The sequence below is a fragment of the Chanos chanos genome, chromosome 13 (assembly GCF_902362185.1).
Source record: "Chanos chanos chromosome 13, fChaCha1.1, whole genome shotgun sequence".
In the NCBI taxonomy this organism is placed as follows: domain Eukaryota; kingdom Metazoa; phylum Chordata; class Actinopteri; order Gonorynchiformes; family Chanidae; genus Chanos; species Chanos chanos.
In genome coordinates, this window is record NC_044507.1 from 22,198,103 (window position 1) to 22,225,822 (window position 27,720).

The 27,720-nt window shown below is 44.3% G+C and overlaps 2 protein-coding genes across 2 annotated transcripts; both read left to right on the top strand.

Annotated features, from left to right (window-relative positions):
• The first annotated feature begins 32 nt into the window (after positions 1–32).
• On the top strand, positions 33–4,460 carry zgc:86896 (actin-related protein 2/3 complex subunit 1A). Its single transcript, XM_030790184.1, has 10 exons — positions 33–104; positions 649–753; positions 1,139–1,243; positions 1,555–1,777; positions 1,968–2,075; positions 2,434–2,640; positions 2,899–2,974; positions 3,495–3,688; positions 3,969–4,059; positions 4,254–4,460. The coding sequence occupies exons 2-10, from the start codon at positions 690–692 to the stop codon at positions 4,257–4,259; spliced, it is 1,074 nt and encodes a 357-aa protein (XP_030646044.1). The 5' UTR covers positions 33–104; positions 649–689; the 3' UTR covers positions 4,260–4,460.
• A 2,666-nt stretch (positions 4,461–7,126) lies between these two features.
• Positions 7,127–25,481, top strand: wipi1 (WD repeat domain, phosphoinositide interacting 1). Its single transcript, XM_030790015.1, has 13 exons — positions 7,127–7,445; positions 10,563–10,645; positions 12,345–12,514; positions 13,152–13,248; positions 13,834–13,931; positions 14,252–14,344; positions 14,466–14,536; positions 19,541–19,648; positions 19,809–19,973; positions 20,560–20,667; positions 20,825–20,955; positions 22,113–22,213; positions 24,897–25,481. The coding sequence occupies exons 1-13, from the start codon at positions 7,372–7,374 to the stop codon at positions 25,011–25,013; spliced, it is 1,416 nt and encodes a 471-aa protein (XP_030645875.1). The 5' UTR covers positions 7,127–7,371; the 3' UTR covers positions 25,014–25,481.
• The last annotated feature ends 2,239 nt before the right edge of the window (positions 25,482–27,720 follow it).

The following is a 27,720-nucleotide window of genomic DNA, read 5'->3' on the forward strand; positions in this document are numbered from 1 at the left end:
CTCTCAGCCTCATTCGTGTAGACTGCCCAGAGTCCACGATACACATCCCCAGCTGCTCTCCATCTCACTGAAACAGGAGCACCATACTCCACAGCCCTACCAAGGTGAGAGTTACTGACAAGTGTTTCTCATTGTGCCCTAAGCCTTTAAATTCTTCAGTACGTTAATAGTGGGTATCACTGATTGACAGTCTTTTACAGTCAGTATTAAATGGGGTTTGATCTTTCCAGCAGAAGTCTTACTGTTATTTGATACAGCATACAGTGTGGTCTTGTATCATCCTTGTGATGACTAATGCTAACTAAAGTTCTTGCGCGGTTCTGGTTCTGCACGGATGACGTATGCTATAAAACTTTGGTGGTCCAGCAAACTCAGTGCAGAAGCCAGTGGGATGGGCTGAAGTAAAGACTCAATGGGAAATGAGCAAGAAGCAAAACTTGTGTAAATATGTCTGCTCTGAGCATGTCGTTATGTTGTTATGTTATTTGGAATCCAATATATTATCAGAAACTGTCACTAAGCGATACAAATAAAATTCACTACACATAGTTTAAGGAGTGACTGGACTTCTCTACTGTCTTAGCACCCTGTCAGATCTTCTCTCGCTACTGCAGTTCTCTCATAGATTTTTGCTCTTTTTGCCGATAGGAAATTCTTCCCTCTGCATTCCAAGCCCTGTTTGTCGAGACATGTCCCTGTACAGCTTTGGGCTGGAGCCGCTGTCCTGTCATGCCTGGAACAAAGACAGAACACGTAAGTGTAAAGCAGTCAAGCAGCATTTCCAAATCAATTACTTCAGCTCCCACTTCTCCTGTGGCTGCCTGTACATGCATTTTCTCTTGGTAATTGTCATCCACTAAGATTTACCCATAGAGAAATCTGATTATCACCGTCGGCAAAAGATACATCAGCCCTTTTATTTCACTGGCGAACAGGCATCATACTGGCAGTTTAACAGGGATGCTTACATCTCTAAAAGATAGTCTTATTCTTAGTTTTTGTGACTGACGCTTTCATAAACAAACAAACCAAAAATAATCAGTGCATTTTCTGACCATTTCCTCGTTGTTTTGTTTATGTGACGGTAAGAGGCCAGCTCTTGGTACTCTTAAAAACTGATGTCTTATGCTTCTTGCAGAAATCGCCATAAGCCCAAACAGTAATGTGGTGAATATTTATCAGAAAAAAGGAAAGGAATGGGTTAAAATTCATGAGCTGACGGAGCACAGTGGACGTATCACTGGTACGGTAACGGGAAGTAGATACATTAGTCATTAACTTGCTGACATTCACTCCTACTGATAAAAACCCATTAAACAAATACTCTTAGAGTTCCAGCTGTGTGTGTGTGAAAGAACGCAGAATGAGTTGAAAGCTACACCATTGTTAAAAGATTCCCTTGGTTTACTGTTTGTTTTCTTCTATAATGTATAGCTAATGTAGACTCATCCCTCATTGCACCATCAAACTTCAGAGAAAATTCCTAAATTGTGATGTGGTCATTGACTGAGATGAACTAATAACGCTCAGTGAATTAACGAATGTGATTTTCAGGAATCGACTGGGCTCCGGAGTCCAACCGGATCGTCACGTGTGCCTCAGACAGGAATGCTTATGTTTGGACCCTGAAGGACGGGGTGTGGAAGCCCACCCTGGTCCTGGTGCGCATCAACAGGGCGGCCACGTGTGTGAAGTGGTCACCTCTGGAAAACAAATTCGCCCTGGGAAGCGGTGCAAAGCTTATTTCGGTGTGTTACTTTGAACAGGAGAATGACTGGTGAGTCTGTGTGTGCACATGTCAGGAGTGCATGGAAGCCATTTAGACCAATTTATACAGTTTCAGTGCCCTTTTGTACAGAGCAACGCTGAGTACAAGGGATGTAACACATGCTTCTCTTGCAGCCTTTAAATGTAAGGAAACCTGACCACTTAAAGGCCTCTGGTTTTTCTCTGTGATTCCACCCCAGGTGGCTCAGTAAGCACATTAAGAAACCAATCCGCTCCACGGTGCTGAGTCTTGACTGGCACCCCAATAACATCCTGCTGGCTGCAGGCTCGGCCGACCTCCACTGCAGGTGACAAACAGGACACGCACTCGTCACCACACTGTCTGTGTGGAAACATTTTCTGGGTTCTGTACATTTTAGGCCAGGGGATTAGTTTTCTAATGTATCACAACACACATCTCTCTGAACATACAGTCCATCAGTTAATATATCTATATTCTATTACGTAGGATATATAAATGTCCATACATATATATGTATATCTATTGTCATAAAACATGATCTTTTTTTCACTACGGATAATGTCTCTGTTTCTTTGCTAAAACCACTTTGGAGGTTATCGGGGATTTGGTATAAAATTGTACTTTTTTTCACATCTTTTTCTGATGTCAAACAACTTGTTTCCCTTGCGTTGTCACTGTCTCAGGATTTTTTCTGCGTATATTAAAGACATTGAGGAGAAACCCGGGCCAACCCCTTGGGGGGCTAAGATGCCCTTTGGGGAGTTGCTTATGGACCATAAAGACTGCGGGGGCTGGGTGCACGGCGTTTGTTTCTCCCCCTCTGGAGACAGCCTGGCCTGGGTCAGCCACAACAGCGCCATCAGCGTGGCCCATGCCACCCAGGGAAAAGAGTACGTTGATTTATTTAAGTTATTTATTTATTTTAAAGCAGAGGAAAAAATCCAGCTCTAGCCATCATTAACTGAAAACGCACCGCTGACCAGCCCCAGTGGCAGCTACACACTTGTCCCGTCACTCAGCTCTTTTCCTGGTTAGTTTGAAGTGTGAAGCTGGATGTGTGGAGTGATCTAAAACAGATCTCAGCTTTGGTGTACTGCTCTGCTCCTGTGGACAGATTAATGAACACACACACACACTCTGAATTCCAGGGTTACACAGCTCACCACTGAACATCTTCCCCTGCTCAGCGTCCTCTATGTCAGTGAGACTGAGATGGTTGCGGCGGTGAGATATCCTCTTGATTTGTTCCAGCCTGTGTTAACTCTAAAGTACACACACACACACACACACAATTACTCACACATACACACACCCTCATTCTTTCACATACAAGCACACACAGGCAAACACGCACATACACACACACACACACACACACACCACACACACACATGCTCACTCTCACAAATAAACACATATAAATGCAATCACATTTACATGCAAATACAAACATATGCCCCCACACACAAACACACACACACACACACACACACACATATTAAGATATCTCTTGGTTATCAAATTTCCCTGAAAGCACGTATCTGTCTTTAATCAGTTAAATTTACACTGGGGCCACACCTTACACTGTTGTAGGCTGCACTGAGTCAAATGCCAATCACTGCTTTGACACAGATGTACTGCCACATGCCTCAAACCTGCAAAAGCCATCAGAAACCAAACATCATGAGCTGCTGCAGTGAGGTTAACCGCAAATGATGGTTTTCTTGTCCTTGGAAAATGTCAGGGCCATGACTGTTGCCCCTACCAGTTCTCATACAAGGGCCCTGGAGACCTGACATGGGTGAAGAAGTTAGACGTCCCAAAGCAAACGTCTAAGACCGGCATGTCTGCCATGCAGCACTTCCGCAACCTGGACAAAAAGGCCACCACAGAGGAGGAGGGGAGTGAGCTGGACACACTGCACCAGAACAGCATCACGTAAGGACCACACAGCTCACTGTACTGACTGCACTGACCCACCACGGAGTTTACCACCTACTGCTCTCTCTCTCTCTCTCTCTTTTGTAATGATCTCTTTTTTGTACATTGTTCAGAACTATCAGTGTGGCGTGTTTAGTTCAAAGATTTTAAGTCCCTGAAAATGAAGATTATTTAAAAATGTGTGTATTATTTGGATTGAATTCAATAACCATTTATAATCACAGACACACAATAACTAAGACAAAGTCAAGGCAGTTCCGTTCTGTCTCTGTTCCAGTCAGCTGAGCATCGTGGAGGGAACGAGAGCCAAAGTGGAGAAGTTCAGCAGCGTGGCACTAGATGGCGCTATGGGGCTCTGGGACTTTAAGGTACGGTTACAGTGCCTCAGCTCTATGAGAACGCACTAAAGAGAGCGTGTTGTCATTCAGGGTTAATGCGGTCATTACATTATCATACATTCATTCTGATGTCATTCCATTCCCCCCAAGTCCCCTCCGAGCAGGGAGGACACACGTGGGCTGTTTCTCAACAGGTGCTTGTTTGTTGTTTACTTTTCCTGCAGCACTGAAGAGCCAAAGGACACAAGTCCCACTCTGCACGTACCAGTGGGATTACATCCATCAGAGCTAAAATATCAACGGCACAAGGTCCACTCGAAACGCGGTCGCTGATCTTGCAATTAAAATCAAGTAAAACTATGTATCTATGCATATTCTGTTTTCATCTGAAAAGATTATAAATGTTCAACAATCAAAATAAAAAAAAGAAAGACTTTATAAAATCACCAGAGTCAAAATGTAAGTTTATTTAATTTAACACTGGTCAGTGTAAACTAAACATTCATCATGTGCTGATACTGCCACCAAAACATTTGTATCTGAGGTTTGCATTTGCAAGCTGAAAGTTGTCATAACAGTTAAGCAGTTTTGTCTTTAATGCTGCTGAAAGTTGTCATAACAGTAAAGTAGTTTTATCTTTAATGCATGCTTGGATCCCTCAGAGTTTTTCTCATCTGTTCTCTCAGAGTTTTTAATACAGGACGCTCAAGCATCAAACATCATGACAAAAACAAAAAGTGTAAGTCTACATGCTTTCCAACAGGCATATGGATTTTCAATCATCCGGTTACAACATAAACATTACATACTGCTTTTACTTCAACATTCACACATCATTTCACACAATTCCCACTCAGTAACAGTAAATTATAATTAATAATTATAATTAAAAACATTTAAAAAATACCAGTAACAATAAATAACTCAAATACATAAATATACAACACAGATCCAGGAAAGTCATAATCAGTGTGTTTTAGAAAAGGATGAGTATGAGCTGAATCATAATAAACATGCACAGGAGCCAGTGAGATCAAAACGGATCATTTTCTAAAGCTCAGTTTATAGATGTGACATTATGGCACATCCGTTTAGTCTTGGTGTGGCACAACAAACAGAATCCACTGACCCATAATGAGGAACTACTGAGTGGCCATGAGGGTGATGCAGTCTACCAAGATATGATCAGTGTGCCAATATGACATGCACAAAAAGACATTAGCCATTACTCTGCAAAAGGGAGAGGAAGTGGTTATAGTAAAATTGTTATTGAGTTTTGGCATTACACAAAACTATAGAAATTTCCAACAATACTTAGATATTTCTGAGCAAATAAGGAGTTAGACTGGACTTCCAAATAAGGAGTTAGACTAGACTTCCAAATAAGGAGTTAGACTGGACTTCCAAATAAAGAGTTAGACTAGACTTCCAAATAAGGAGGTGGACTGGACTTCCAGGGCACCCAGAGCAGTTACAGATCTTGGAATACTGTTCTATGAGTTTGAATAGGGTCCTTGTTGGATATACTTAACCAGTTCCTCCAGAAGGAAAAGCTCCAGCTCTTTAATGGATGATGGAGGTGTAAATATACTCTGCACTCTGTATTCTGGAATCTTCCTCTGAAAGCTCTGTGATGTTTAGATCTTCTGATGGAAGGTGCTCATGAAACCACTTCAGATCTGTTTAACAGCATGTATAGGGCCATATGGAAAAACCTCAAAAAAGTTGGTTCTGTGGTATGCACATGGTTCTAAAAAAAAAACAGTTGGTTCCATAGCATGTACCCAGTTATAACAAAAACAAACCAAACGAAAAAAAAAACAGTCGGTTCCATAGTATGTATCTGGTTATTTAAAACAACAACAAAAAAAACAGTTGTTTCCCTAGCATGTAAAGGTCAGAAAAAGACCATACTGCTGTTTTCCTCTTCTCAGAAGCCCAGGTGTTGTTCTCAATCTCATCATAGCATCTCACGCATTTCTGGGCACTGACTTTGGTGTATTGTCTGAGAGATGGACCTTCCATAAATATCATACATTTTCAGTCGACAGTGTACAAGTGTAGACTGAGTTCTGTGACGACTTTTTAGCACCATGGTTGGAGATTTGTAATAGCTATCCCATTACATGTGTATCCAGTGGGCGATTTGTTCTTTTTTAACGGGGGGGGGGAGTAGGGGGGAGGTGGCCCAGTGGTCACTGACACTACTCTATAGGGTACATAGGGGGATGTCAGGTTAGCAAGGGGGGTGCATTTTGGTCATTTTGCTAACAAGGGGGGTGGCATTCCCCCTCATCCCCTTACAAATCGCCTACAGTGTACATCAGTGCTCTTCCATAAACCTTCCATAAACGACCCCTTTTCCTCTTTACTGATGCAGATTCGCTTTTTATGCCATCATAATTTTCAGAAATGTTCTCTAGGAAACATTAAATAAAAACGCTGTATTTCCGTAAGTGATACATCTGCAGAAACGTCCTCGCTGATACTGCTTTGAAATACATACTTTTTTGTTGTTGTTTTTGTTTATTAATTTTTTTCTTACTGTAATTTTACCTCAAAATATGACCCCACTTTCATCAGGCGTTTTCATTATTTTGTCAACCCTTTGAACATTATAAAACATGGGGGAAAAAAACAAACCTCTAGCAAGTTGTTCAGGTTTAAGTTGCTTTATTTGCATAACTTCGCAGATTGCAAATGTACAGGACACGAAAGCAAACGCTCGGTTTCAGTTTAGGTGGGCGTACATCCTGTCTACACTGTTGCACAAGTGCTTTCATAAAACCATTCAAAGCAACTGGGAACTACTCAACAAGACAGTGATTACCAATTTGAAAACTGAACCTAAAAGACGGGCGATCTACTCACATCACATAGACTGCAGCGCCTCAACACCCATATAATTTGCCCGCAGCAGCGTTGTACATCTGGGAACGGCCTACTTGCAGTTGGTTCCGCATTTCGAGCCAATCAGATCAATTTTTTCTATGCTGACCAATCTGAGCTGGACCGCACGACAACATTGCACTTTTCGCCAGCCATTAGGCTGAGGCGTTGTTATGACCTCACGGCTGTCAGCTGTTTTTGTTTTGCTTCATCTTAATGTTTTCTTCATGGTCTACAGTCTGAAGTGGTGAAACATATACAGCATCTCCTCAAAAACTGTTAACGTTTGGCACTTCGCAATTTTTGATGTGAAGATAAAATACCACTAATTGCGCTTGAATACCAATTCCTTTCCTCGGTGGATTTAGTCGCAACGATCTTTCAAAGAGGTCCAACCGATCCCAGGCCTCCGATCCAGGGCGGAAGGGGGAAAGGAGGTCGTTGGGAGTCGGGATGGAGACTGGAGAGGGAGCCGACGTTCCTGGTGGGCCATTACTGTGCTGCGCCTCCTTCAACCAGGACTCCACGTAAGCGTTCAGATTCCGTTGTTCACTGTGCCTCGCTGTAGCGTTTGAACAAGTCTTGCATCATCCCATTTTCAGTCATTCCGATTTAAGCGTCTCCGTGACCAAATTTTTCGTCTTAAATGTATGCATGTACGAGTAAATATCTTGTAATGTATATCTATACGCTTATTTTGGAGGATATACTCGTCGATCCGAGTTTTAACGACTCGTAACACGAAATACACAACTATAGTGAAGTCATAGCTAAATGTAGTAGCCCCGTCACATCACTCATAATGTTTAAAATATTTGTCTAAACTTACGGTTTCTGTTGCAGACCAGTGAACACATTTTCTTCTTGTGTTTAGTAACGACCAAATTGTAGCCTACGGGTATAAAACTAACACACTCATGATTTGGTCTGTATGATAACATTCTGTTTATCGTTGAACGATACTATGTATATTTTAGTTTTCATTTCGTGTGCGTTGTTACAAATATATTTCTTAAACCTATTTAAAACATTACAGCATGCAAAAGTTTGGACAACCCCTCGTCAAAATTTCTGGTACAGTAAACAGTGAAGTGAGTAGAAGATGAACTGAAAGGCATAAAGTTAAAAATGAAATATTCTTTTAAACATTTTAAGCAAGATTAGTGTATTATTTTTGTTTTGTACAATTTAAAGTGAAGAATAGGAAAGGCGCACCATGCAAAAGTTTGGGCACCCCAAAGATTTGATCTCACATAACTTTTACCAAGGTCTCAGACCTTAATTAGCATGTTAGGGCTGTGACTTGTTCACAGTCAACGTTATGAGAGGCCAGGTGGTGACGCTAATTTCAAAGCTTTATAGATACTCTGATTCCTCAAACCTCGTCCCAATAATCAGCAGCCGTGGGCGCCTCTATGCAGCTGCCTAGCACTCTGAAAATTAAAATAACTGATGCCCACAAAGCAAGAGAAGGCAATAAGAAGATTGCAAAGCGTTTTCAGGTAGCTGTTTCATCAGTTTGTAATGTAATTAAGAAATGGCAGTTAACAGGAAGGGTGGAGGTCAAGCTAAGCTCTGGAAGACCAAGAAAACTTTCTGAGAGAACTGCTCGTAGGATTGCTAAAAAGGCACATTGAAACCCCCGTTTAACTGCAAAAGACCCTCAGGAAGATTTCGTAGACTCTGGAGTGGTGGTGTACTGTTCTACTGTGCAGCAACATCTGCACAAATATGACCTTTATGGAAGAGTCATGCGAAGAAAACCTTTCCTGCGCCCTCACCACAAAATTCAGCGTCAGAAGTTTGCAAAGGAACATCTAAGCAAGTCTGATGCATTTTGGAAACAAGTCCTTTGGACTGATGAAGTTAAAATCAAACTTTTTCGCTGAAATGAGCCAAGGTTTGTTGGGAGAAAAAGGGTGCAGAAAAGAACGCCTTTCGAACTGTTAAGCACGGGGGGGTGGACGGGTCATGCTTTGGGCGTATGTTGCAGCCAGTGGCACGGGGAACATTTCACTGGTTGAGGGAAGAACGGATTCAGTTAAAATACCAGAAAGCTAACGATGAAGAAGATGGCTTCTACAGCAGGATAACGATCTTAAACACACCTCAAAATCCACAATGGACGACCTGAAGAGGTGCAAGCGGAAGATTTTGCCATGGCCCTCACAGTCCCCCGACCTAAACATTGTTGAAAATCTGTGGATGGACTTTATGAGCAGTGCATGCAGGACGGCCTAAGAATCTCACAGAACCAGAAGCCTTTTGCGAGGAAGAACGGGGCGAAAATCCCCCAAACGAGAACTGAGAGGCTCTTGACTGGCTACAAAAAGCGTTTACGAGCTGTGATGCTAGCCGAAGGGGGTGTTGTTAAGCGCTGACCGTGCAGGGTGCCCGAAATTTTGCGTGGTGCTCCTTTTTCTTTTTTCCACTCTAAAGGTGTGCAAAACAAAACAAACAAAAATACACTAATCTTGCTTAAAATGTTTAAAAGAATGTTTGTTTCGACTTCAACTTTATGCCTCTTGGAGATCAGTTCGTCTTCTGCTCACTGAACTATTCACAGTAACAGGCGTTTTGACCAGGGGTGCCCAGACTTTCGCACGCCGCTGTAAATTGGCGGAGAGAAGAGTACAACCTCTTAAACTGGCATCATCGTGTTAACCCATCGATTAGTCCCCCAACTCTTGACAAGGTGACCCAGTTCTGGGCATTTTCTCCCTCCTCTGGTTCACACTCCTCTGTCAAAAACATATGGGGGCCAAGCTGACCTGGCCTAAAACACAAACTGTTATGATAGGCAGCCTGCCAAATATCTCTGCGGTTTGAGAACTGTTAACGCACCTCACCGCATTTAGCTGTTTATAACTTTAAGAACAATAGTGAATGATTTCATATGTGCTGCGCCCAACGGTTACACACAGAAGATGCTTCCAAGTCATATTCATACGCTCTTTCATTTCTGTAATCTTCAGACATATGAATCAAGAACAGAGATACATCTCTGTGGTCCAGACTAGAAAACAGTTACGAGGATCAGTAGTTTTGAAGGAAACAGGCAAAGCACATGACCTGACATGAACACAGGAATGAGGAGTGTGTGTGAAACAGATGTTGGTCTCTGGTGTGTTCCATCCAATCACACAATGAGTGTCAAAGCGCTAACTCGCTCTCATATTCCACTTCCCTGTGGAAATCTTTCCTCTGTGACCAAACCTATAACTCCACAGGGACAAAACGTGGCCGTGTTAGCAGCATATTAAGACGTTTCTCGGCAGATAGCACTTAAGTTGAGTTCTCTGAAATGTCTGACTGAGAGAACTGCTAATTTACATATTTTTAGTACTGAAAGGGTTGCATCAGCTGTACTGGCTCCTGAAAAAACACAGTGACTCATGAAGTGATGGAGAATTTGGTCACAGCCCACTGAATCGTTGCATCAGTCTGACGCTGAGCAGTTTAAGCCGTTAAAAGAGTGAAGTTTCATTCCACACTTTCTTACAGCGACATGAAAAGCACAGTCCAAGCAAAGCTGACCAGAGAAGTGCAAACATATCAACAGCTCATCTGAAAAACTAAGACATAATGTGAAAAAAGGAAGTTGTGTTATAATGAGTTGTTATTTTTGGCCATCTGTTTTGCAGGTCTTTGGCCGTCGGCACTAAAACTGGATATAAGCTGTTTTCGGTGACCTCAGTGGACAAACTGGACTGCATCCATGACAGTGGTAAAAGTCTGACGTGTTTCTGTGACGTCCTCTCTGACCTCTGGGCAGCATGTGACCAACGGCATCCTCACTCACGCCCCACTCTTACCGCTGTCAAAATGAAAAATCAAAACTAACTCAAAATTTATACACACTGTTCATTCAGACCCAGACCCAGATCCAGTCAGGGCCTGAGATCACAGACATGGTTCACTCATGACACACAAACGTGATGTGTGTGTTTATTTATTCATTTGTTTGTTCGCTAGCTAGCTCACTCACTCGTTCATTCATTCAGTCAGTCATACAGTCAGTCAGTAATACAGTCAGTCAGTCATATAGTCAGTCAGTCATACAGTCAGTCAGTCATACAGTCAGTCAGTCATACAGTCAGTCAGTCAGTCATATAGTCAGTCAGTCATACAGTCAGTCAGTCAGTCAGTCAGTCATATAGTCAATCAGTCATACAGTCAGTCAGTCAGTCATATAGTCAGTCAGTAATACAGTCAGTAATACAGTCAGTCAGTCATACAGTCAGTCAGTCATACAGTCAGTCAGTCATACAGTCAGTCAGTCAGTCATATTGTCAGTCAGTAATACAGTCAGTCAGTCATATAGTCAGTCAGTCATACAGTCAGTAATACAGTCAGTCAGTCATACAGTCAGTCAGTAATACAGTCATTCAGTCAGTCAGTCAGTCATACAGTCAGTAATACAGTCAGTCAGTCATACAGTCAGTCAGTCATGCAGTCAGTCAGTCATATAGTCAGTCAGTAATACAGTCAGTCAATCATACAGTCAGTCAGTCATGCAGTCAGTCAGTCATATAGTCAGTCAGTAATACAGTCAGTCAGTCATGCAGTCAGTCATGCAGTCAGTCAGTCAGTCATATAGTCAGTCAGTCATATAGTCAGTCAGTAATACAGTCAGTCAGTAAGTCTTTGGAAAGTGAATCTGGGATGGAAAAAAACAGAAAAGGAGTTGTTAATGGTTGTTGTGTTGTGTTTTCTGAAGAGGCAGTGTAATCTCTGGGATTACTGGAGAGAATATAATGTAATTGGTCTTTGGGCTGTAAAGAATCCATCTGAGATATTGGAAAACCGAATTAAAAGCCTGTGTCTGGACCTGTTCATGAGCTTAGGTCAGCCTGCTGATAGTGGGTGTACTGTACAGATAGCCTACTGTAACATGTGGAGTATTTCCTCACTGAAAGCAACACTCAGTGCCCTCTGATTTACCCCCTGTGTTTAACACCTGTCATCTGGAGGGGAATTCACTGTCTGACCTCTTCCTGCAGGTTTATGGCTATCTAAACACTGTTTACTGTTGACATCTGATAAAATGCATTTTGAGGATTAGTGTTGTTCAGTCAGAACAGTCTGTTCTTTTTAGTTGATTTTTCACCTCGTTCCGCATACAAAACATGAGATTAAGTGTTGTGCTCACACAGTTCTCTTGCAGGCGTGTGTTCAGAGACCTAGCCGTAGTAGCATATGGTTCCATATGTTTGCTTTAGCCAGTGACTCAAGAGTATTCACTTTCTGAATACTGTGAATACTGAGCGTTCAGTATTCACAAACTGACTGATTAGCATAGAGAATGGCAGAGCCTGGGAAGTCTCTGTGTGTGTAGGGTAGTATTTAAGTGTGTTTATGATCGCTGGTTTATGTGCGTGTGTGTGTGTGTGTGTGTGTGTGTGTGTGTGTGTGTCCCTCCTCAGCGGAGAATCCAGACGTGTACATTGTGGAGCGACTCTTCTCCAGCAGTCTGGTGGTGGTGGTAGGACAGGCCATGCCGCGGCGGATGAATGTCTATCATTTTAAGAAGGGGACGGAAATCTGCAACTACAGCTACTCCAACACCATCCTGGCCGTGCGGCTCAACCGCCAGGTGACGGAGCCCTGCCTGCCTCCCAGGCTCTGGGGGAACACAGATAAGACAAAGTGCTCGGTGTTTGTCTGTGTAGGAGCAGATTGTCCTCTGGGGCCTTTCACAAACATTAGATCACAAAAACAAAACAACAGTGAATTAGAAAACATTTTCCCTTAAGGGTAAAATGGTTTTGGAAAAAGAGAAATTGTGATTGAGATTAATTTACAGTATTTTCACATGTTCGCATCTTTTTTACATTATTTGTGTACGAGTCCAGTAGGGATGTGACAAGTCGACGGCTGTTCTTAATGTTTAGACTGTTTTTTAAACAGTGAACTGTGAAACCTCTTCCCTTGTAATTCGTGTGGGTGAACAGGGAATGGTCTGCTGTTGAAGGCTTGTGTTGGTAGCCGCTGATTCTGTAGGGCTGATCCGGTCAATGAGTGGACAACTGAACATTTATAATCAACTGAGCTTATGATTTAAAAAAAAAAAAAAAAAGTCAGTTATTGGTTCATGCTTTTTTTGTAAAGGTTTACATCTCGGTTTTAAAGTTCTGATTATTCACATCACTGGCGTGTAGTAGTATATTGACACAAACTGGAGGTTTTCCTGAATAATGAGCAGTAGTATTGCCCTGTGACACTGTGTGCAGAGGCTGGTCGTGTGTCTGGAGGAGTCTATTTACATCCACAACATAAAAGACATGAAACTTCTGAAGACGCTTCTCAACACACCCCCTAACCCTGCAGGTAACAAACTAAACAACCCCCCCCCCCCCCTCCACACGCACACGGCGTACACGCACACGCACACGCACACACACACACACGCACACGCACGTGCACACACACACACACACATCACTCCCAACGCAAACAAAAGGGAAAATAAAACTTCAAATGCTATACATCTTAAATCATTTCTTCATTCCAGGTTAATCTTTCAATGCATTTAACCTGTTATTGTAATTATTTCAATATCTGTTACTATTGTTGTACATATTTGTGAATAAATATGCCTATTTAATTTAATTACATATTTAATTTAAGATCAATTTGGCTAGTGTAGGAAAGTTGACTGTCACTGTCATTGACACTAAAATGAACTGTGTGTAGTAGTAGTAGTAGTATTAGTTGTTGTTGTCATGGTGAAGGTTTATTTATTCCTGTATAAGTAAGTATTAGATCTACAGATAAGATAATGCTGTTCTTTTTGCTTGGTTCATTGACATTTAGAAGTGATGCTTATATTTCGTTATGGAAGAAGTGGCTCATTTTTTACATACGTCTTATAAAAATCACAAAAGATTTTTTCCTCTGTATTTATTTCTTCAGGGCTTTGTGCTCTTTCCATTAACCATTCCAACTCTTACCTGGCATACCCTGGCAACGCCACCATCGGAGAGATTATTGTCTATGACGCGAACAATCTGGTAATTATTGTCTATGACGCTATGAATATTCTCTATGACGCTGTGACAATTGTCTATGAAGCTAACAATCTGTCAGTTATTGTCTGTGATGTGATGTTAACAGACTCGTAAATTCATATACTAATCGCATGTTTACATAATGTGTGTTTACATAGTTTGCTTGCACAACAAAATCACTCAAACATCTGCTTTATTGGAATCTTTACTTTACTGAATATTCTGTGTTACTGTCGTGGATCACTGAAGCTCCTCTCCTCTCCTCTCCTCTCCTCTCCTCTCCTCTCCTCTCCTCTCCTCTCCTCTCCTCTCCTCTCCTGTAGAGCACTGTGACTATGATTCCAGCCCATGACAGTCCTCTGGCTGCCATCACTTTCAATGCCTCAGGCACCAAACTGGCCAGCGCTTCAGAGAGGGTAAGATACACATACACGTGTATATATACACACACATGTGCACGCACATGTACACATACACAGACACACACACACACACTCACAGAAATATCAGACTGATGGCTTTGTCCTGTCTGTGCAGGGTACTGTAATCCGAGTGTTCTCCATTCCAGAGGGCCTGCGTCTGTTTGAATTCCGCAGAGGCATGAAGAGGTTAGAGTATCCACCCACAGAGCAACTCACAAACCAAACAGATCAGCACACTACAAACTAGCTTCGGTTATTCAGAAAGCAAACAGGTAGATAAAGATGATTTAAAATAGCAGAGAATTCAGATCTGTCTGTGTTGCTGAGGGGAGTGGCTCTCTAAAGCATACCTGACAGCGCAGGTGTGCCGGTTTGTGTGCAGAAGTATGTGTCCTCTGTTTGTACAGTTCACTCTCACAGCTGACAGAACTGAATCCATTATTCAACAACTGAAACATGGTGCTGGCTTAGTTTCACATGTGTGAAAGAAAATATGTTCTAATCCTCAGCTTTGTGTAGTGAAGGGATTGTCTTGTTGGGCTGAGATGAGAGAGCATGGGTGACACGAGTCTGAGAGATACAAATTGAAGAAAAAAATCGACCTTCAATATATAATGAACTTCAGTCTCTCCTTTCTCTGAATTAATGTTTTAATATACCTCAGGATATATATGTGTGTGTGTGTGTGTGTGTGTATGTGTGTGTGTGGTGTTATTTTGTTTGTTTGATGTTTGACTTTGTGTGTGTGTGTGTGTGTGTGTATTATGTTGTTTGGTGTTTGACTATACGTATGTGGGAGTGTGTGTGTTATGATGTTTGTTTGGTGTGCGTGTGTGTGTGTGTGTGCGTGTGTGTGTGTGCGTGCGTGTTCTACTTCCATGTCTCCAGACCGCCACAGGGTTCAGACTATGTGGAAACCCCCTTGCGCGTAGCTGCATCTATGACCTTGCACCCAAGTTGTCACCTTATGACACATGACGTGATGTAGACAGTATAGTCCAGTGTTCACGTCAGTTATTCCCCTCCGCTTCCTCGCCGCTGCTGAGAACACATCATAAATTCTCTGACATCGTCTTGACAGCTCTACTGTGGTTGTGGAACAGCTAACTGCAGAGTATATCTCCACCATATCTTTATTCCCACTTCAACACTTCAGTTAACTTGACGGGGCAATTACTAGCTCAGACTCTAGTTTTTTTCGTTCTCTGTCGAAATCCGGTGGATTACCTGCGAACACCTCAACAAAACTAGAAAGGTGAATATCTAGCATTTCCGAGTGCTGCAGACCCATCACGCTGGTCTAGCACAACTGCTAGGTGAACTAACATTGTACAGCTAGCGTGCAGTGCCCACACACCAGGATCATTGCATTGTTCAAGTACACCAAATCACAGTGTGTGTGTTTGTGCCCAGTCACCGGCACAGCACGTCACGTCACGCTAAGTTAAGCCGACGCCCCTTCCTCGATGTGGTCACACTGTACCATAAACCGAGTATAACGCACCCACCCCCCAGCGCAGCACGACGGTGAATCGATGCCTCTTCCCCCGTCACGGTTGCACGGGACACAACACCCAAGTGTGAGGCACCTAGTCCATGGCACCACACCACTCAGTGTACATCGCATTCCTCAGCTGTCCTCGCGGTTACTCATGGACGGATCTCTTACAGTAATATTATATTAGTAGCCTATATTATCCGATAGATTATTATTTTTGTATTACTCAATATTAGACTGTACTAAACGAGGATCGTCAGATACAGTGCTGCGTGCTCATGCCTGGCACCACATTATCACACACGCCACAACTTCTTTTTACACTCAAGTTCAAGCAGTAATGGCCTGGGGCACTCTGTGTGGTACACTCATGAAGTTGGATGACCCACATGATCGCATGTCCCAGCTGCTTTGGGATTCATCACCTCAGAGAAGCCATGTCTGACCCCTGTGTGCATTGTAGTCTGTTCACCGTACAACAGCGGCAGGGACGCCTTGCGGGGCTCAGTGGGAATGAGGACTGTCTTGTCTCCTCTGCATCTGCCCAGCCACTTACCCAGACGATGCCTCCCTGCCTACCTCACAACCAGACCCACCTGCCTCCCCTCTGGATGGAGAGGCAGACCCACCGGCCTCCCCTCTCTCGAGAGAGGTGGACGCTCTTTCTCTTGCTGCTACTGATGCCCTGTCTCCTCTGGACACTGAAGACATCTCACTTCCGGAAGATCATGCTGCTTTTGACTCTCTTGCAACAGGAAGCGGCAGGGAGTCAGAGGATGTAGCAGAGCCCTCGATATTCACTGCCACTTCTGGGAAGTGCCATACGGATGGCTCTAGCAAAACTTAATTTGGAACTTCTTTCCCTGGCTATCATGCGGACAAATTGCCCCTGCCGCTTACCTGCTCGTAGCAGCGATCTGGTTATTCCTCATTGTGAGGACTTCACAAAGATGTTCACTGAGGCCTTGAAGGAGGCGAATACTTGTAGGATGGACCACCCTACTGGGCTGCTAGTGTCCATGGCAGAGCCAGGCTCGGGGGGGGGGGGGCCCAGCCCCTGTGCCAGCAGTAGAATCAGGAGTAGTTTCCCTGATTGTTTCGCCTGAGGAGGCTCTTCACGCAGATCCACGATGCCCTAGCCCTGAGTGCAGGCGCACTGACCGCCTAGTGTGCAGAGCTTGTAATACCCAGGCAATGATGGGCCGGGTCCTGGACACTATTCTAAAAGCCCGTGCCCCATCTACACGATTGCTGTACGATAATAGAAATATTTTTCAATGTGGTGCTCTGGACGCAACATTGACCCACTAACATGCCTTGCTGGGGAATATCCTGAAATTTCTGCAGGGCTCGTTGCAGGCTGGTCACTCTGTGTGCACTCTGAGGGGTTATGTGGCAACAATGTCAGCCTATAGGGGCCCAGTTGAGGTGTTGAGGTGTCCCCAGTAGGGGGGCGTAAGATGATTGTGGCCTTCTTGAAAGGCGCGAGACATTTGAATCCACCTTGCAAATGTTCAGTTCCTCAGTGGGACCTCAATATTGCGTTCGACAGCCTATGTGTCACCCCCTATGAGGCTCTGGGAGAGACAGACATCAAGTGGCTTTCAATGAGAACAGCGTTCCTGGTTGCAGCTGCTTCAGCACAGAGAGTTAGTAAGCTGGACGCACTCTCTGTCAGCCCACAGTGTCTGCAGTGGGGGCCAGAGCACTCATGAGTGACGTTATGGCTAAACCCTGCATTCCTACCTAAAGTCCTGGGTCCAGAGTATGTCAGCTGACCCATTACGATTCCTGCTTTGAACTCTTTCGACGATACACTGAATGCGGCCCTTTGCCCTGTCAGGGCACTTAGACAATATGTGGCAGCTACAAGAGGTTGGCGGGCCAACGACCAGTTGTTTGTATGTCCTAGTGATGGATGCAATGGACCAGCCTCGTGGAAGGACAGGTTAGCTCACTGGATTACAGACGCTGTTACTTATACTCGTCTACTGGTCGTGACACACCCGGGCCTGTGAAATGTCATTCCACTCGTGCAGTGCCTACTTCCTGGGCTGCGCTGTGGGGAGCAAGCCTAATGGATATTTGCACTGTCGCAACATGGATGTCATCATGACATTTTCAAGATTCTGTCGGATTAATGTCGCCGCTTCTAGTTCCCCGTTTTTTGTGTGCAGGCAGTGTTCAGCATCACTCCATCTGATCATGACCATGTGACTCCTGCTGTGCATCCCAGCAGGTCTCATTTGTCACTTATGTGTGAGCCTTGATGCGTCCGCCTGATTGACAAAAACACAATTAAAACCCCTATGTCTGTTAATCCTCTGCTCTGTGCCATGTGAAACAGGAACACCCTATACATGTGTTGGAGCCCTCGTGACAGCTTGGGTATAAGTCTTCCACACAATCTAAACCATGCCATCTGGCAGTGTGGAGACAAGGAAGTAGAACGCTGGTTACGTATGTAACCGTGGTTCAATGTCTGGTGGAAGACCACCAGATTTTCAGGTGACTCAGGCCTCTGGTTCTGGTGAGAAATGCTCCCAGCATTGACTGACGTGAGCACTGGACTATATTGTCTACGTCACGTCATGTGTCACAAAATGACAACTTGGGTGTAAGCTCTCAGCAATCGATGCAGCTTCATTTAGACTGTTTCCACTCAGTCTAAACTGCATCATATGCCAGCTGTAGAACCACAGTTACATATGTAACCAGCATTATGTTGTTCAGTGGTTTTTTGTGTGTATGTGTGTGTGTGTGTGTGTGTGTGTGTGTGTGTTTTGTTTGTTTGGTGTTTTTGCGCGCGCACGTGTGTGTGCTTGCTACGTTCTTTGTTTGGTGTTTGATTGAGTGTGTGTGTGTGTTGTTGCTTGAGTGTGCGTTTGTGTGTGTTATGATGTTTGTTTGGAGTGTGTGTGTGTGTGTGTGTGTGTGGTGTTTGTTTAATGTTTGACTGCGTGCATGCCTGTCAAATTAAAATGACTGAAATCTGTGAGGTCAGTGATTGAAGTCCGTGAGCCACCCCCACTGCCCCCCCCCCCCCACACACACAAACAAAGGACAACACGTGCAAGCATGTTGTTACATTTGCACGGCATTTACGGAACATACTCACTATATACTGAAACACTGTTGACCAGTATAACTGCTGCGCAGACGTAGTGGGCCGCGCAGACGTAGTGAGCCGCGCAGACGTAGTGAGCCGCGCAGACGTAGTGGGCCGCGCAGACGTAGTGAGCCGCGCAGACGTAGTGAGCCGCGCAGACGTAGTGGGCCGCGCAGACGTAGTGAGCCGCGCAGACGTAGTGAGCCGCGCAGACGTAGTGGGCCGCGCAGACGTAGTGAGCCGCGCAGACGTAGTGAGCCGCGCAGACGTAGTGGGCCGCGCAGACGTAGTGGGCCACGCAGACGTAGTGGGCCGCGCAGACGTAGTGAGCCACGCAGCACGAACACGGCGGTCACTTGCACCGTGCAGCAGTCTATTGTAATGATTAGGTCTGTTCTATGCTACTGAGTGTGAAAATCCGTGAGATTTAACGAGACCCGTGAGAAGTGAGACGTGGGTAATGTTGAAGTCTCCTGGAAAAAATGGGAGACGTGACAGGTCTGTGTGTGTGTGTGTGTGTGTGTGTGTGTGTGTGTTATGTTGTTTGTTTGGTGTTTGACTGCGCATTTCTGTGCTCTCACAGATATGTCACCATCAGCTCTCTGTCGTTCAGTCCTGATGCCCAGTTCCTGTGCGCTTCCAGCAACACAGAGACCGTTCACATTTTCAAACTGGAGCATCACGGCCCGAGGTGCAGCACACTGAAATACACACTCACTGACACTGCCTCAACACACACACACTAACACACACACTAACAACACTGTAACTCACAGTAACACTACTGCTACACAGTCACACACACACTCACTCACTCATTTTGTGTGTGTGTGTGTGTGTGTGTGAGACAGTGGTGAGGAGGAGTCTCCTACCTGGTCGGCATATGTTGGGAAGATGTTCTCTGCAGCGAGCAGTTACCTCCCAGCCCAGGTGTCAGGCATGATGAACCAGGACCGAGCCTTCGCCACTGTCCGCCTTCAGACGGCCGGGCAGAAACACGTCTGTGCCCTCGCTACGTGAGTGCCCACTCTACACAGCGCCGGTCGCTCCCGACAACGTCCTCAAAATACTGAAATACACACACTCACACACACACACTCATGCCCTCACACATAGACATACACACACACTCACACACACACACACTCACGCCCTCACACATAGACATGCACACACACTCACACATAGACATACACACCTGATCCTGTTTTCAGTATAGGACCACAGTAATCAGAGTGTGTGTGTGTGTGTTTGTGTATGTGTGTGTGTTTGAGGAAATGCTTGTTTCTGTGGGAGGTCATTTCTGTGTGGTCCTGTGCTATAGAGCTTGTTCTGTTGAGCTGACTTTAACCTGCTGACTGTGTGTATGTTTTTGTGAATCACATTGGATGATATTCGTCACGGAGACGCTAGGTACAAATGAACTTCTGTGACCTCGCTGCTTTGTGTATGCAGTGGGTCCAGTAGATTTCCCATTAACAGTGGAATCTTCCCAACAGACAGACAGACAGTTAAAACAGACTGAAAAATGCTTTGTGATCTTCAGTGTTCACTCATTAATGAACCTCCCCACATGTGAGGCTATTCAATTTCTCCTCTCAGAATCCAGAAACTTCCGCGGCTGCTGGTGGCCTCATCTGACGGACATCTGTTCATTTACAATGTTGACCCTCAGGAGGGGGGTGAATGCACCCTCGTGCACAGTCACAGGTGGGCTTTCACTTATTAAAGCAAATGACTGCAACTACTGTCAGCAATGCCCCTCATTTGTGACGGCGTCAGAATCACTTGGTCACTTCTTTGCCCTTCGGTCTTCTCAGCCCACTGCTCCCCACGGCAGTGAACTCACGTTACCTATGGCCCACAGGCTCTTCGGCACGGACGAGCAGAGGCAGGAGGTGGACGGCTCAGACGGTATGACGGTACCACCCCCATGCCAGTCTTACGCTGCCACTGTTGCCATGCCAGTCTCTGGACCTGTCACAGCAACTCTTACAGGTATAAACCATCACCATGCCCGCTGATTGCACTGGCTCACTCACGCACAGCAACTCACAAATACACATCTGACCATCTGCATCAGAGACATAGAACTGCGATGACCACATACTCACAGAGACCCACACTCAAGACATATACTCACGGAGACACATACTCACAGAGGCATGTACTCATAGAGAAACACACTCACAAAGATGTATATTCACAGACATGCACTCACAGAGACACATGCTCGCAGAGACATATACTCACAGATACACACTCACAGATACATATACTCACAGACACCCACACTCACAGAGACACACTGTCATAAAGACTCACGCTTACAGAGACACACATTCACAGAGACATATACTCACAGACACACACTCACAGATGCATTTACTCACATTGACATCCACTCACAGAGACACGACAGACACTGACAGGCACCTATACAGACAGGGACATAAATTGCATTCGTGTGCCCGCCACACTGTTAGTCAAAAACACACACACATTTATGGTTTAACAGTCATGGTTTAACAGGCTACCACGTGTCCCCTCAGACACACGTGGGGCCACCCACTGCTTCTTTTCAAGAGACCATGTAGGGTCTCTGTGGGAAACTGTGATGCACGTGGAGGTTCACACTTCCCAGGTCTGCCCACCGCTAATCCAGTGCACTGCCCGCCCGATCAGTGCGGGTCACTGGTGCAGCAGTCGGGATCTGATCCCCCATCAGCCCCCCTCCTGTGAACACCGCCAACTGTGTTTGTATGGACGCCCAGCCAAGCCAGAGTCACCGCAGAGACTCTGCAGTTAAAGCAAGGACTCTGCAGTGGTGGGCTAACGTCTCTCTACTCTGCCCCCCGAGTGCACACGGCATACAGTGTCCTTCTCATGCTTTTCTTATCAAAGTGGGGACCAGCAATTGTTTTCACAAGTTTCCCTCATTAAATCCTCAAGGGGAGATTTTGTCCACGCAATGCTACAGAAACCTAAATCTCCACACACACACACACACACACACACACACGCGGGTGCACGCATGCACACACACACACGCACACACATACACACACACACACATACACATACACACACACACACGCACGCAGAGTGTTACAGTGTATGTTTTCCCTTCTCCCTACCTCCATTCCGTCTCCTAGGTTACTCGGAGGATGGAGGAGCCAAAAAGGGGGAGGTTATCCCTGAGCACGAGTTTGCTGCGGGACCAGTGTGTCTGGACGACGAGACGGAGTTCCCTCCCGTGAGCATTCCGAATTCCTAAGTCCCACTGTCTGACGGTACCAGAGCACACGGCTCAGCCCAGTCCTGAGACCACGCCCTCTACACGTGTTCTGACTGCCCGCAGCCCATCAGGCTACATTTCAGTTCCTGTCAATCTTTTTTTTTGTCCCTCCGTACAAACTTGTGTCAAGGCCTTTATAGGAAACAGGAGTACAGATTCTCATCTCATTAAACATTCTCTCATCTCCTGCCTCTAGTTAGAGAAAACATACCTCATCACCTCAAGATCAATGCACAGGATCAACCACCACATTGACATAGAAATGACATTGTGCAGCTATTTACCCTCTTGTGTAAAGCAGTATATCTGAAAAGGTACATACTCCAATCGTAGGCAGGTATGTGGTGTTAGTGATATTACAGTGTACTGACAGTTTGTAAATCATTTCACGGTGGTTGCATTAGCAGGACCACGGAGAGGGAAATGGTATTTGGTTTAGTCAGCCACAGTGGTCAAGCTAGTTCCCACTGGAAACCAGACACCAAGAATAGCCTCACTTGACTGTGGATGACACACATGGAAGTAGCGGAAATAGCCTTTTATCCACTGAGGCATTTCTCAGCAGTCGTTGAGAAACTGTTTCTCTCTCATTGGTCATTTGACAGGCGGATTACCTGTATCAGCAAACTGATCAAACAAATCATCAGAAGTAAGATATCCAGTGAGACTCTGTGTCTGGTCATGGAGGATAACAGATGAATAATGTGTGTAGTAAAGCATGTTTAAGGCTAACTGTTTTGTCTTGAGATTTTCATAACAGACATTTTATTCTGTGTGTAGAGCCTGTCGCATCCCTGGCTCCTTCCAGTTTTCTCTGTGTAAACTGTTGATCTTCCCCTGTGTTTGGAATGATGTCAGGACAGTTTTCTCTGTGTAAACTGTTGATCTTCCCCTGTGTTTGGAATGATGTCAGGACAGTTTTCTCTGTGTAAACTGTCAGTGTTTGCCTGTGTTTGGAATGACGTCAAATGCTAACGGTTACAACCATGAGAAAAGCTACATACTTTAAAACTCACAAAAGTTAAAGTACACAGATTAAACTCTCAAAAAATCAGATTGAAGTACTTCCTTTAATCTGACAGTTTATTATTGGGCAAACTGGGAGTGTTATGCTAATCCTCAAATCACTGTTTAGTTTTGATTGTAAAAGACTTTGCCAGAGTCTGACATGAGGGGACAGGATCAATATTAAACAAATTGAACCAAATATTGATTATGCTGATAACAGCGAGGACAGTGAGCCTTTGACTCATAAGGTCTTGTTTATGTGCTGTTAGTAGAAGGATGACCCTCAAACGTCAGTGACAGGAAACCAGCGCTCCAGTGGTGTAGTGCTACATTAGCTCCACTAGGGGTCCCAGATCTTCTAATACACTTGTAGAGGACTAGTATTTTTCATAGTTTGAAGCTCTTGGATTATGTGCAGAATTCAAATGTATCTGTAGTTAGTAAGGAGAGTGATGAGCAGTGTATTACTGACTTGTCTGATCTCCTGTTGCATTCATTGATTGATTGATTGATTGATTGATTGATGATTAATGATATGCAGCCAAAAGACTGTTGCATATTACTGGGTCTACTAAACCACCAAGTCAAACCAAAAGACCTTTATGATGTGCCAGATAAGTGTGGTATAGAGTACAGATTTTGTTTGGCACACATACTGAGCACATACTGAACACATTCTGAACATATTAAGCTGGACATGTTTAATATATTGAGCCAGTGTTTTTCACTGGAGTACAAATGAGATTTAAGCAATTCATACATAAACACGCATACAAACAAAACAAAAAGAACCTTGCTCAGCTTAAAGAATGCAAAAGTCTTTTCACCAGTGAACACACACAGAAAACCTTTTGTGTACACAGTTTGGCACCCAGCAGATGGGGAATGAGTGGGAGAGTGTTTAGTTTAGTTTAGTTTACTGGAAGATTGTTATTGTTCTAAGGGCAGAACTCCTCCTAGGACTATGATCTCCATGACGACCACTCTCAAACAGCATGCTCACGACTGCCCTGTGCGGTCTGCTCACTCTGATTGGCTCTCACAGGGCACAGTGAAGTCATCTGTTCACTTCACAGCGAAGTAACTAGCCCCTTCGATTCAAACTGCCAACTTCCCAATAATGCCTGTTATTCCAATAACGTCCGTTATTCCGACAGAGTTTATTCTCCAGACGTCATTCATCCATTTAGTCTCATTGACTTGTTTGGTCATCACGTCTCGTCAGTCTCCTAGACCCATGACCTCTCTCTCCTAATGTTTACATCTTTAAATTGAACCTGGATGCACAACGGTCTTACCGCATGAAGAAATGGTTTAGATTGAACAGTCAGATCTCAAATCCGGTCCAAGGAGAAGTTTGCCCTTAAACGGCTTTTACTAAACACCTCCCTTTCCAAAAACAGAACAGAAACAACAACAAAAAAGCAATAGCACGTGTCCCACGGGAAAAGCTGAACCATTTTTCCACTGCATAGGAAAAGCTGAACCATTTTTCCACTGCATAGGAAAAGCTGTGGCGTTCTCCACTGAGAGGAGACTGACTGTGGCTTGTCGTGCTCCGTACGGGCTATGCTATGTGTATAACACACCCGTAGCTGAGAGAAGAATAAAGCTCTGTTTTGGTTTCCGTTAGATAAATTGGTGTCGCGCTGGATCTGGGAGCGGCAGGGCCCGACGTCTCAGAGAGGGTAATGGACAGGCGGAGGTTTCGGCTGCAGCAGGACCAGGACCCCAGACTAAATCAAACTAATTTTCAGGGTGCTAAATTATTTCACAAGAGTTGAAATGCAAAACTTTTCACTTCAAAGAGTCAGGGATTGGGTTGTTGTCCCTCCGATGCCTGACGGGTGTGTTATATGAGCGTGTGTGTGTGGGGTGCATGACTGAACTATAACCACATTTATAATATTAACTTGAAAAATGTTTTAATTCATTAATTTGTATTAGTGTAGCATATTGTTATTTCAATCCTAACATCCTTGTATTTTAACCATAATGATAAGGCATTATTATTATTGTTATTATTGTTTTTTTTATTATTATTATTATGTGTATTTGTTGTATTGACAATTAAGACATGTTTACATGTTGTCGGTCAGAGTAAGGGCAGCATTCTGTTTGTATGTGCCTATGACTTTATTTGCTAAGTATTTTGCAGATTGCACAAGACCAAAAGGAAAAAAAAAATCCTTAGAGAATAGGAATGAAATTATGCAAAGAACTTTTCTCGTCCTGTCTCTTTTTTTTTACCTGTGCTCTCACAAACTGCTGTTTAGTCTTCAGAGACTTTGGAAGAAAACTACTGAAAATGAGTTTTTCTCTTTTACGTTAGAGGTGTGCCACAAGACAGAGGTGGTTCTCTCTTGAAAGACAACCAAGGTGTTCCTTTTCCCTTTGGTATTTAGAGCTTTCACTTTATCATTCAGTGGACAATATTATTTAGACGAATCCGAAACCTTCAGTGGCTAAAGAACAGAGTAGTCTTTGACACACATCAGTAGTGTGCACTCAAAACCAAAACTACACACACTCACACACACACACACACTCACACATGCACGCACCCTCACACACACTCACACACAAACACACACACACTCACACGCACACACACGCACGCACCCTCACACACACATACATGCACGCACCCTCACACACACACACACGCACCCTCACACACACACACACACACACAAGCGCATGCGCAACATTTATTTATATCTGTCATAATACAAGGAAGTTGTGTTAAGAGTAATTCACATGATACACTGTGAAGACCCAAAGGGGCAAATGCTTTTTAACCTTGTATCTTCAAAGTACTTTTAATGAAAAAGCAACATAACCACAGGGCCTAAGCACTTTAAACTGAACCTTTTCCACCGAATACAGGGGAGACAAAGTCCGTGTACCTAACCAAGCCTAATCTTTATGGCCAAAATATTTCTTTTTCTACATCTGTCTCTATGACTCTGACCTAAGGCCAGTGTGCAGATCGGGGTTTTAACGTGTAAGTGTGCCAACTTACATAAGAAAACGTGTCAGAGGTCAAGACGGTACTCTGTGTGGATTTACATAATGAGTTGTTTGCAGATAAGCTGAGGTAAGAAGTTAAGGTCAGAGCACCTGTCTATATGACTGCTTGAGCTAGTTTTACCAGACAAGGAAAGGTGGGAGGGGCGGCACCTCAATGAGGACGTTTCATTTGCCAAATTTCCCTGAGGTGACTGGTTACAGACAAGTGCTTCCTTTCACAATGGCCTAGGTTTGGCTCTGTCGGCTGCATAGGAATCACCACCACATGCACGCTGGACCTCACACAACCCTCCCCCCAAAACTTCATGAACTTTTTGAAATACATAAACATTTAGCATATTATTCTGTCTGTAAACCAGAGAGCTCCTTAAAAAATATTCCGAGAATTTCAGGTCTGTCTTTTCTGTGTTCATGTAAAGATTTCCGCCCTGAGGCAGTGGTACAAGATGCTTCAGCATTTTCATCCTACTAACGCTCCCGGAAGACAAACCTGAACGTGTGTGTAACCAACACATCTAAGTAACGCTCCCGGAAGACAAACCTGAACGTGTGTGTAACCCACACATCTAAGTAACGCTCCCGGAAGACAAACCTGAACGTGTGTAACCCACACATCTAACTAACGCTCGGAAGACAAACCTGAATGTGTGTAACCAACAAATCTAACTAACGCTCCCGGAAGACAAACCTGAACGTGTGTGTAACCAACACATCTAAGTAACGCTCCCGGAAGCCAAACCTGAATGTGTGTAACCAACACATCTAACTAACGCTCCCGGAAGACAAACCTGAACGCGTGTGTAACCAACACATCTAACTAACGCTCCCGGAAGCCAAACCTGAATGTGTGTAACCAAGACATCTAACTAACGCTCCCGGAAGACAAACCTGAACGTGTGTGTAACCCACACATCTAACTAACGCGCCCGGAAGACAAACCTGAACGTGTGTGTAACCCACAAATCTAACTAACGCTCCCGGAAGACAAACCTGAACGTGTGTGTAACCAACACATCTAACTAACGCTCCCGGAAGACAAACCTGAACGTGTGTGAAACCAACACATCTAACTAACGCTCCCGGAAGACAAACCTGAACGTGTGTGTAACCAACACATCTAACTAACGCTCCCGGAAGACAAACCTGAACGTGTGTGTAACCAACACATCTAACTAACGCTCCCGGAAGACAAACCTGAACGTGTGTGTAACCAACACATCTAACTAACGCTCCCGGAAGACAAACCTGAACGTGTGTGAAACCAACACATCTAACTAACGCTCCCGGAAGACAAACCTGAACGTGTGTGTAACCAACACATCTAACTAACGCTCCCGGAAGACAAACCTGAATGTGTGTAACCAACACATCTAACTAACGCTCCCGGAAGACAAACCTGAATGCGTGTGTAACCAACACATCTA

What these genes read in the sequence shown, in the direction of transcription:
- wipi1 (XM_030790015.1), top strand. Translation starts at nt 7,372, where the DNA reads ATGGAGACTGGAGAGGGAGCCGACGTTCCTGGTGGGCCATTACTGTGC. An exon ending in CACACCCCCTAACCCTGCAG is followed by an intron (nt 13,249 to 13,833) that starts GTAACAAACTAA and finishes TTATTTCTTCAG; the next exon opens with GGCTTTGTGCTCTTTCCATT. An exon ending in ACCCTCGTGCACAGTCACAG is followed by an intron (nt 20,668 to 20,824) that starts GTGGGCTTTCAC and finishes TATGGCCCACAG; the next exon opens with GCTCTTCGGCACGGACGAGC.
- zgc:86896 (XM_030790184.1), top strand. Translation starts at nt 690, where the DNA reads ATGTCCCTGTACAGCTTTGGGCTGGAGCCGCTGTCCTGTCATGCCTGG. An exon ending in CATGCCACCCAGGGAAAAGA is followed by an intron (nt 2,641 to 2,898) that starts GTACGTTGATTT and finishes TCTGAATTCCAG; the next exon opens with GGTTACACAGCTCACCACTG. An exon ending in AGACTGAGATGGTTGCGGCG is followed by an intron (nt 2,975 to 3,494) that starts GTGAGATATCCT and finishes GGAAAATGTCAG; the next exon opens with GGCCATGACTGTTGCCCCTA.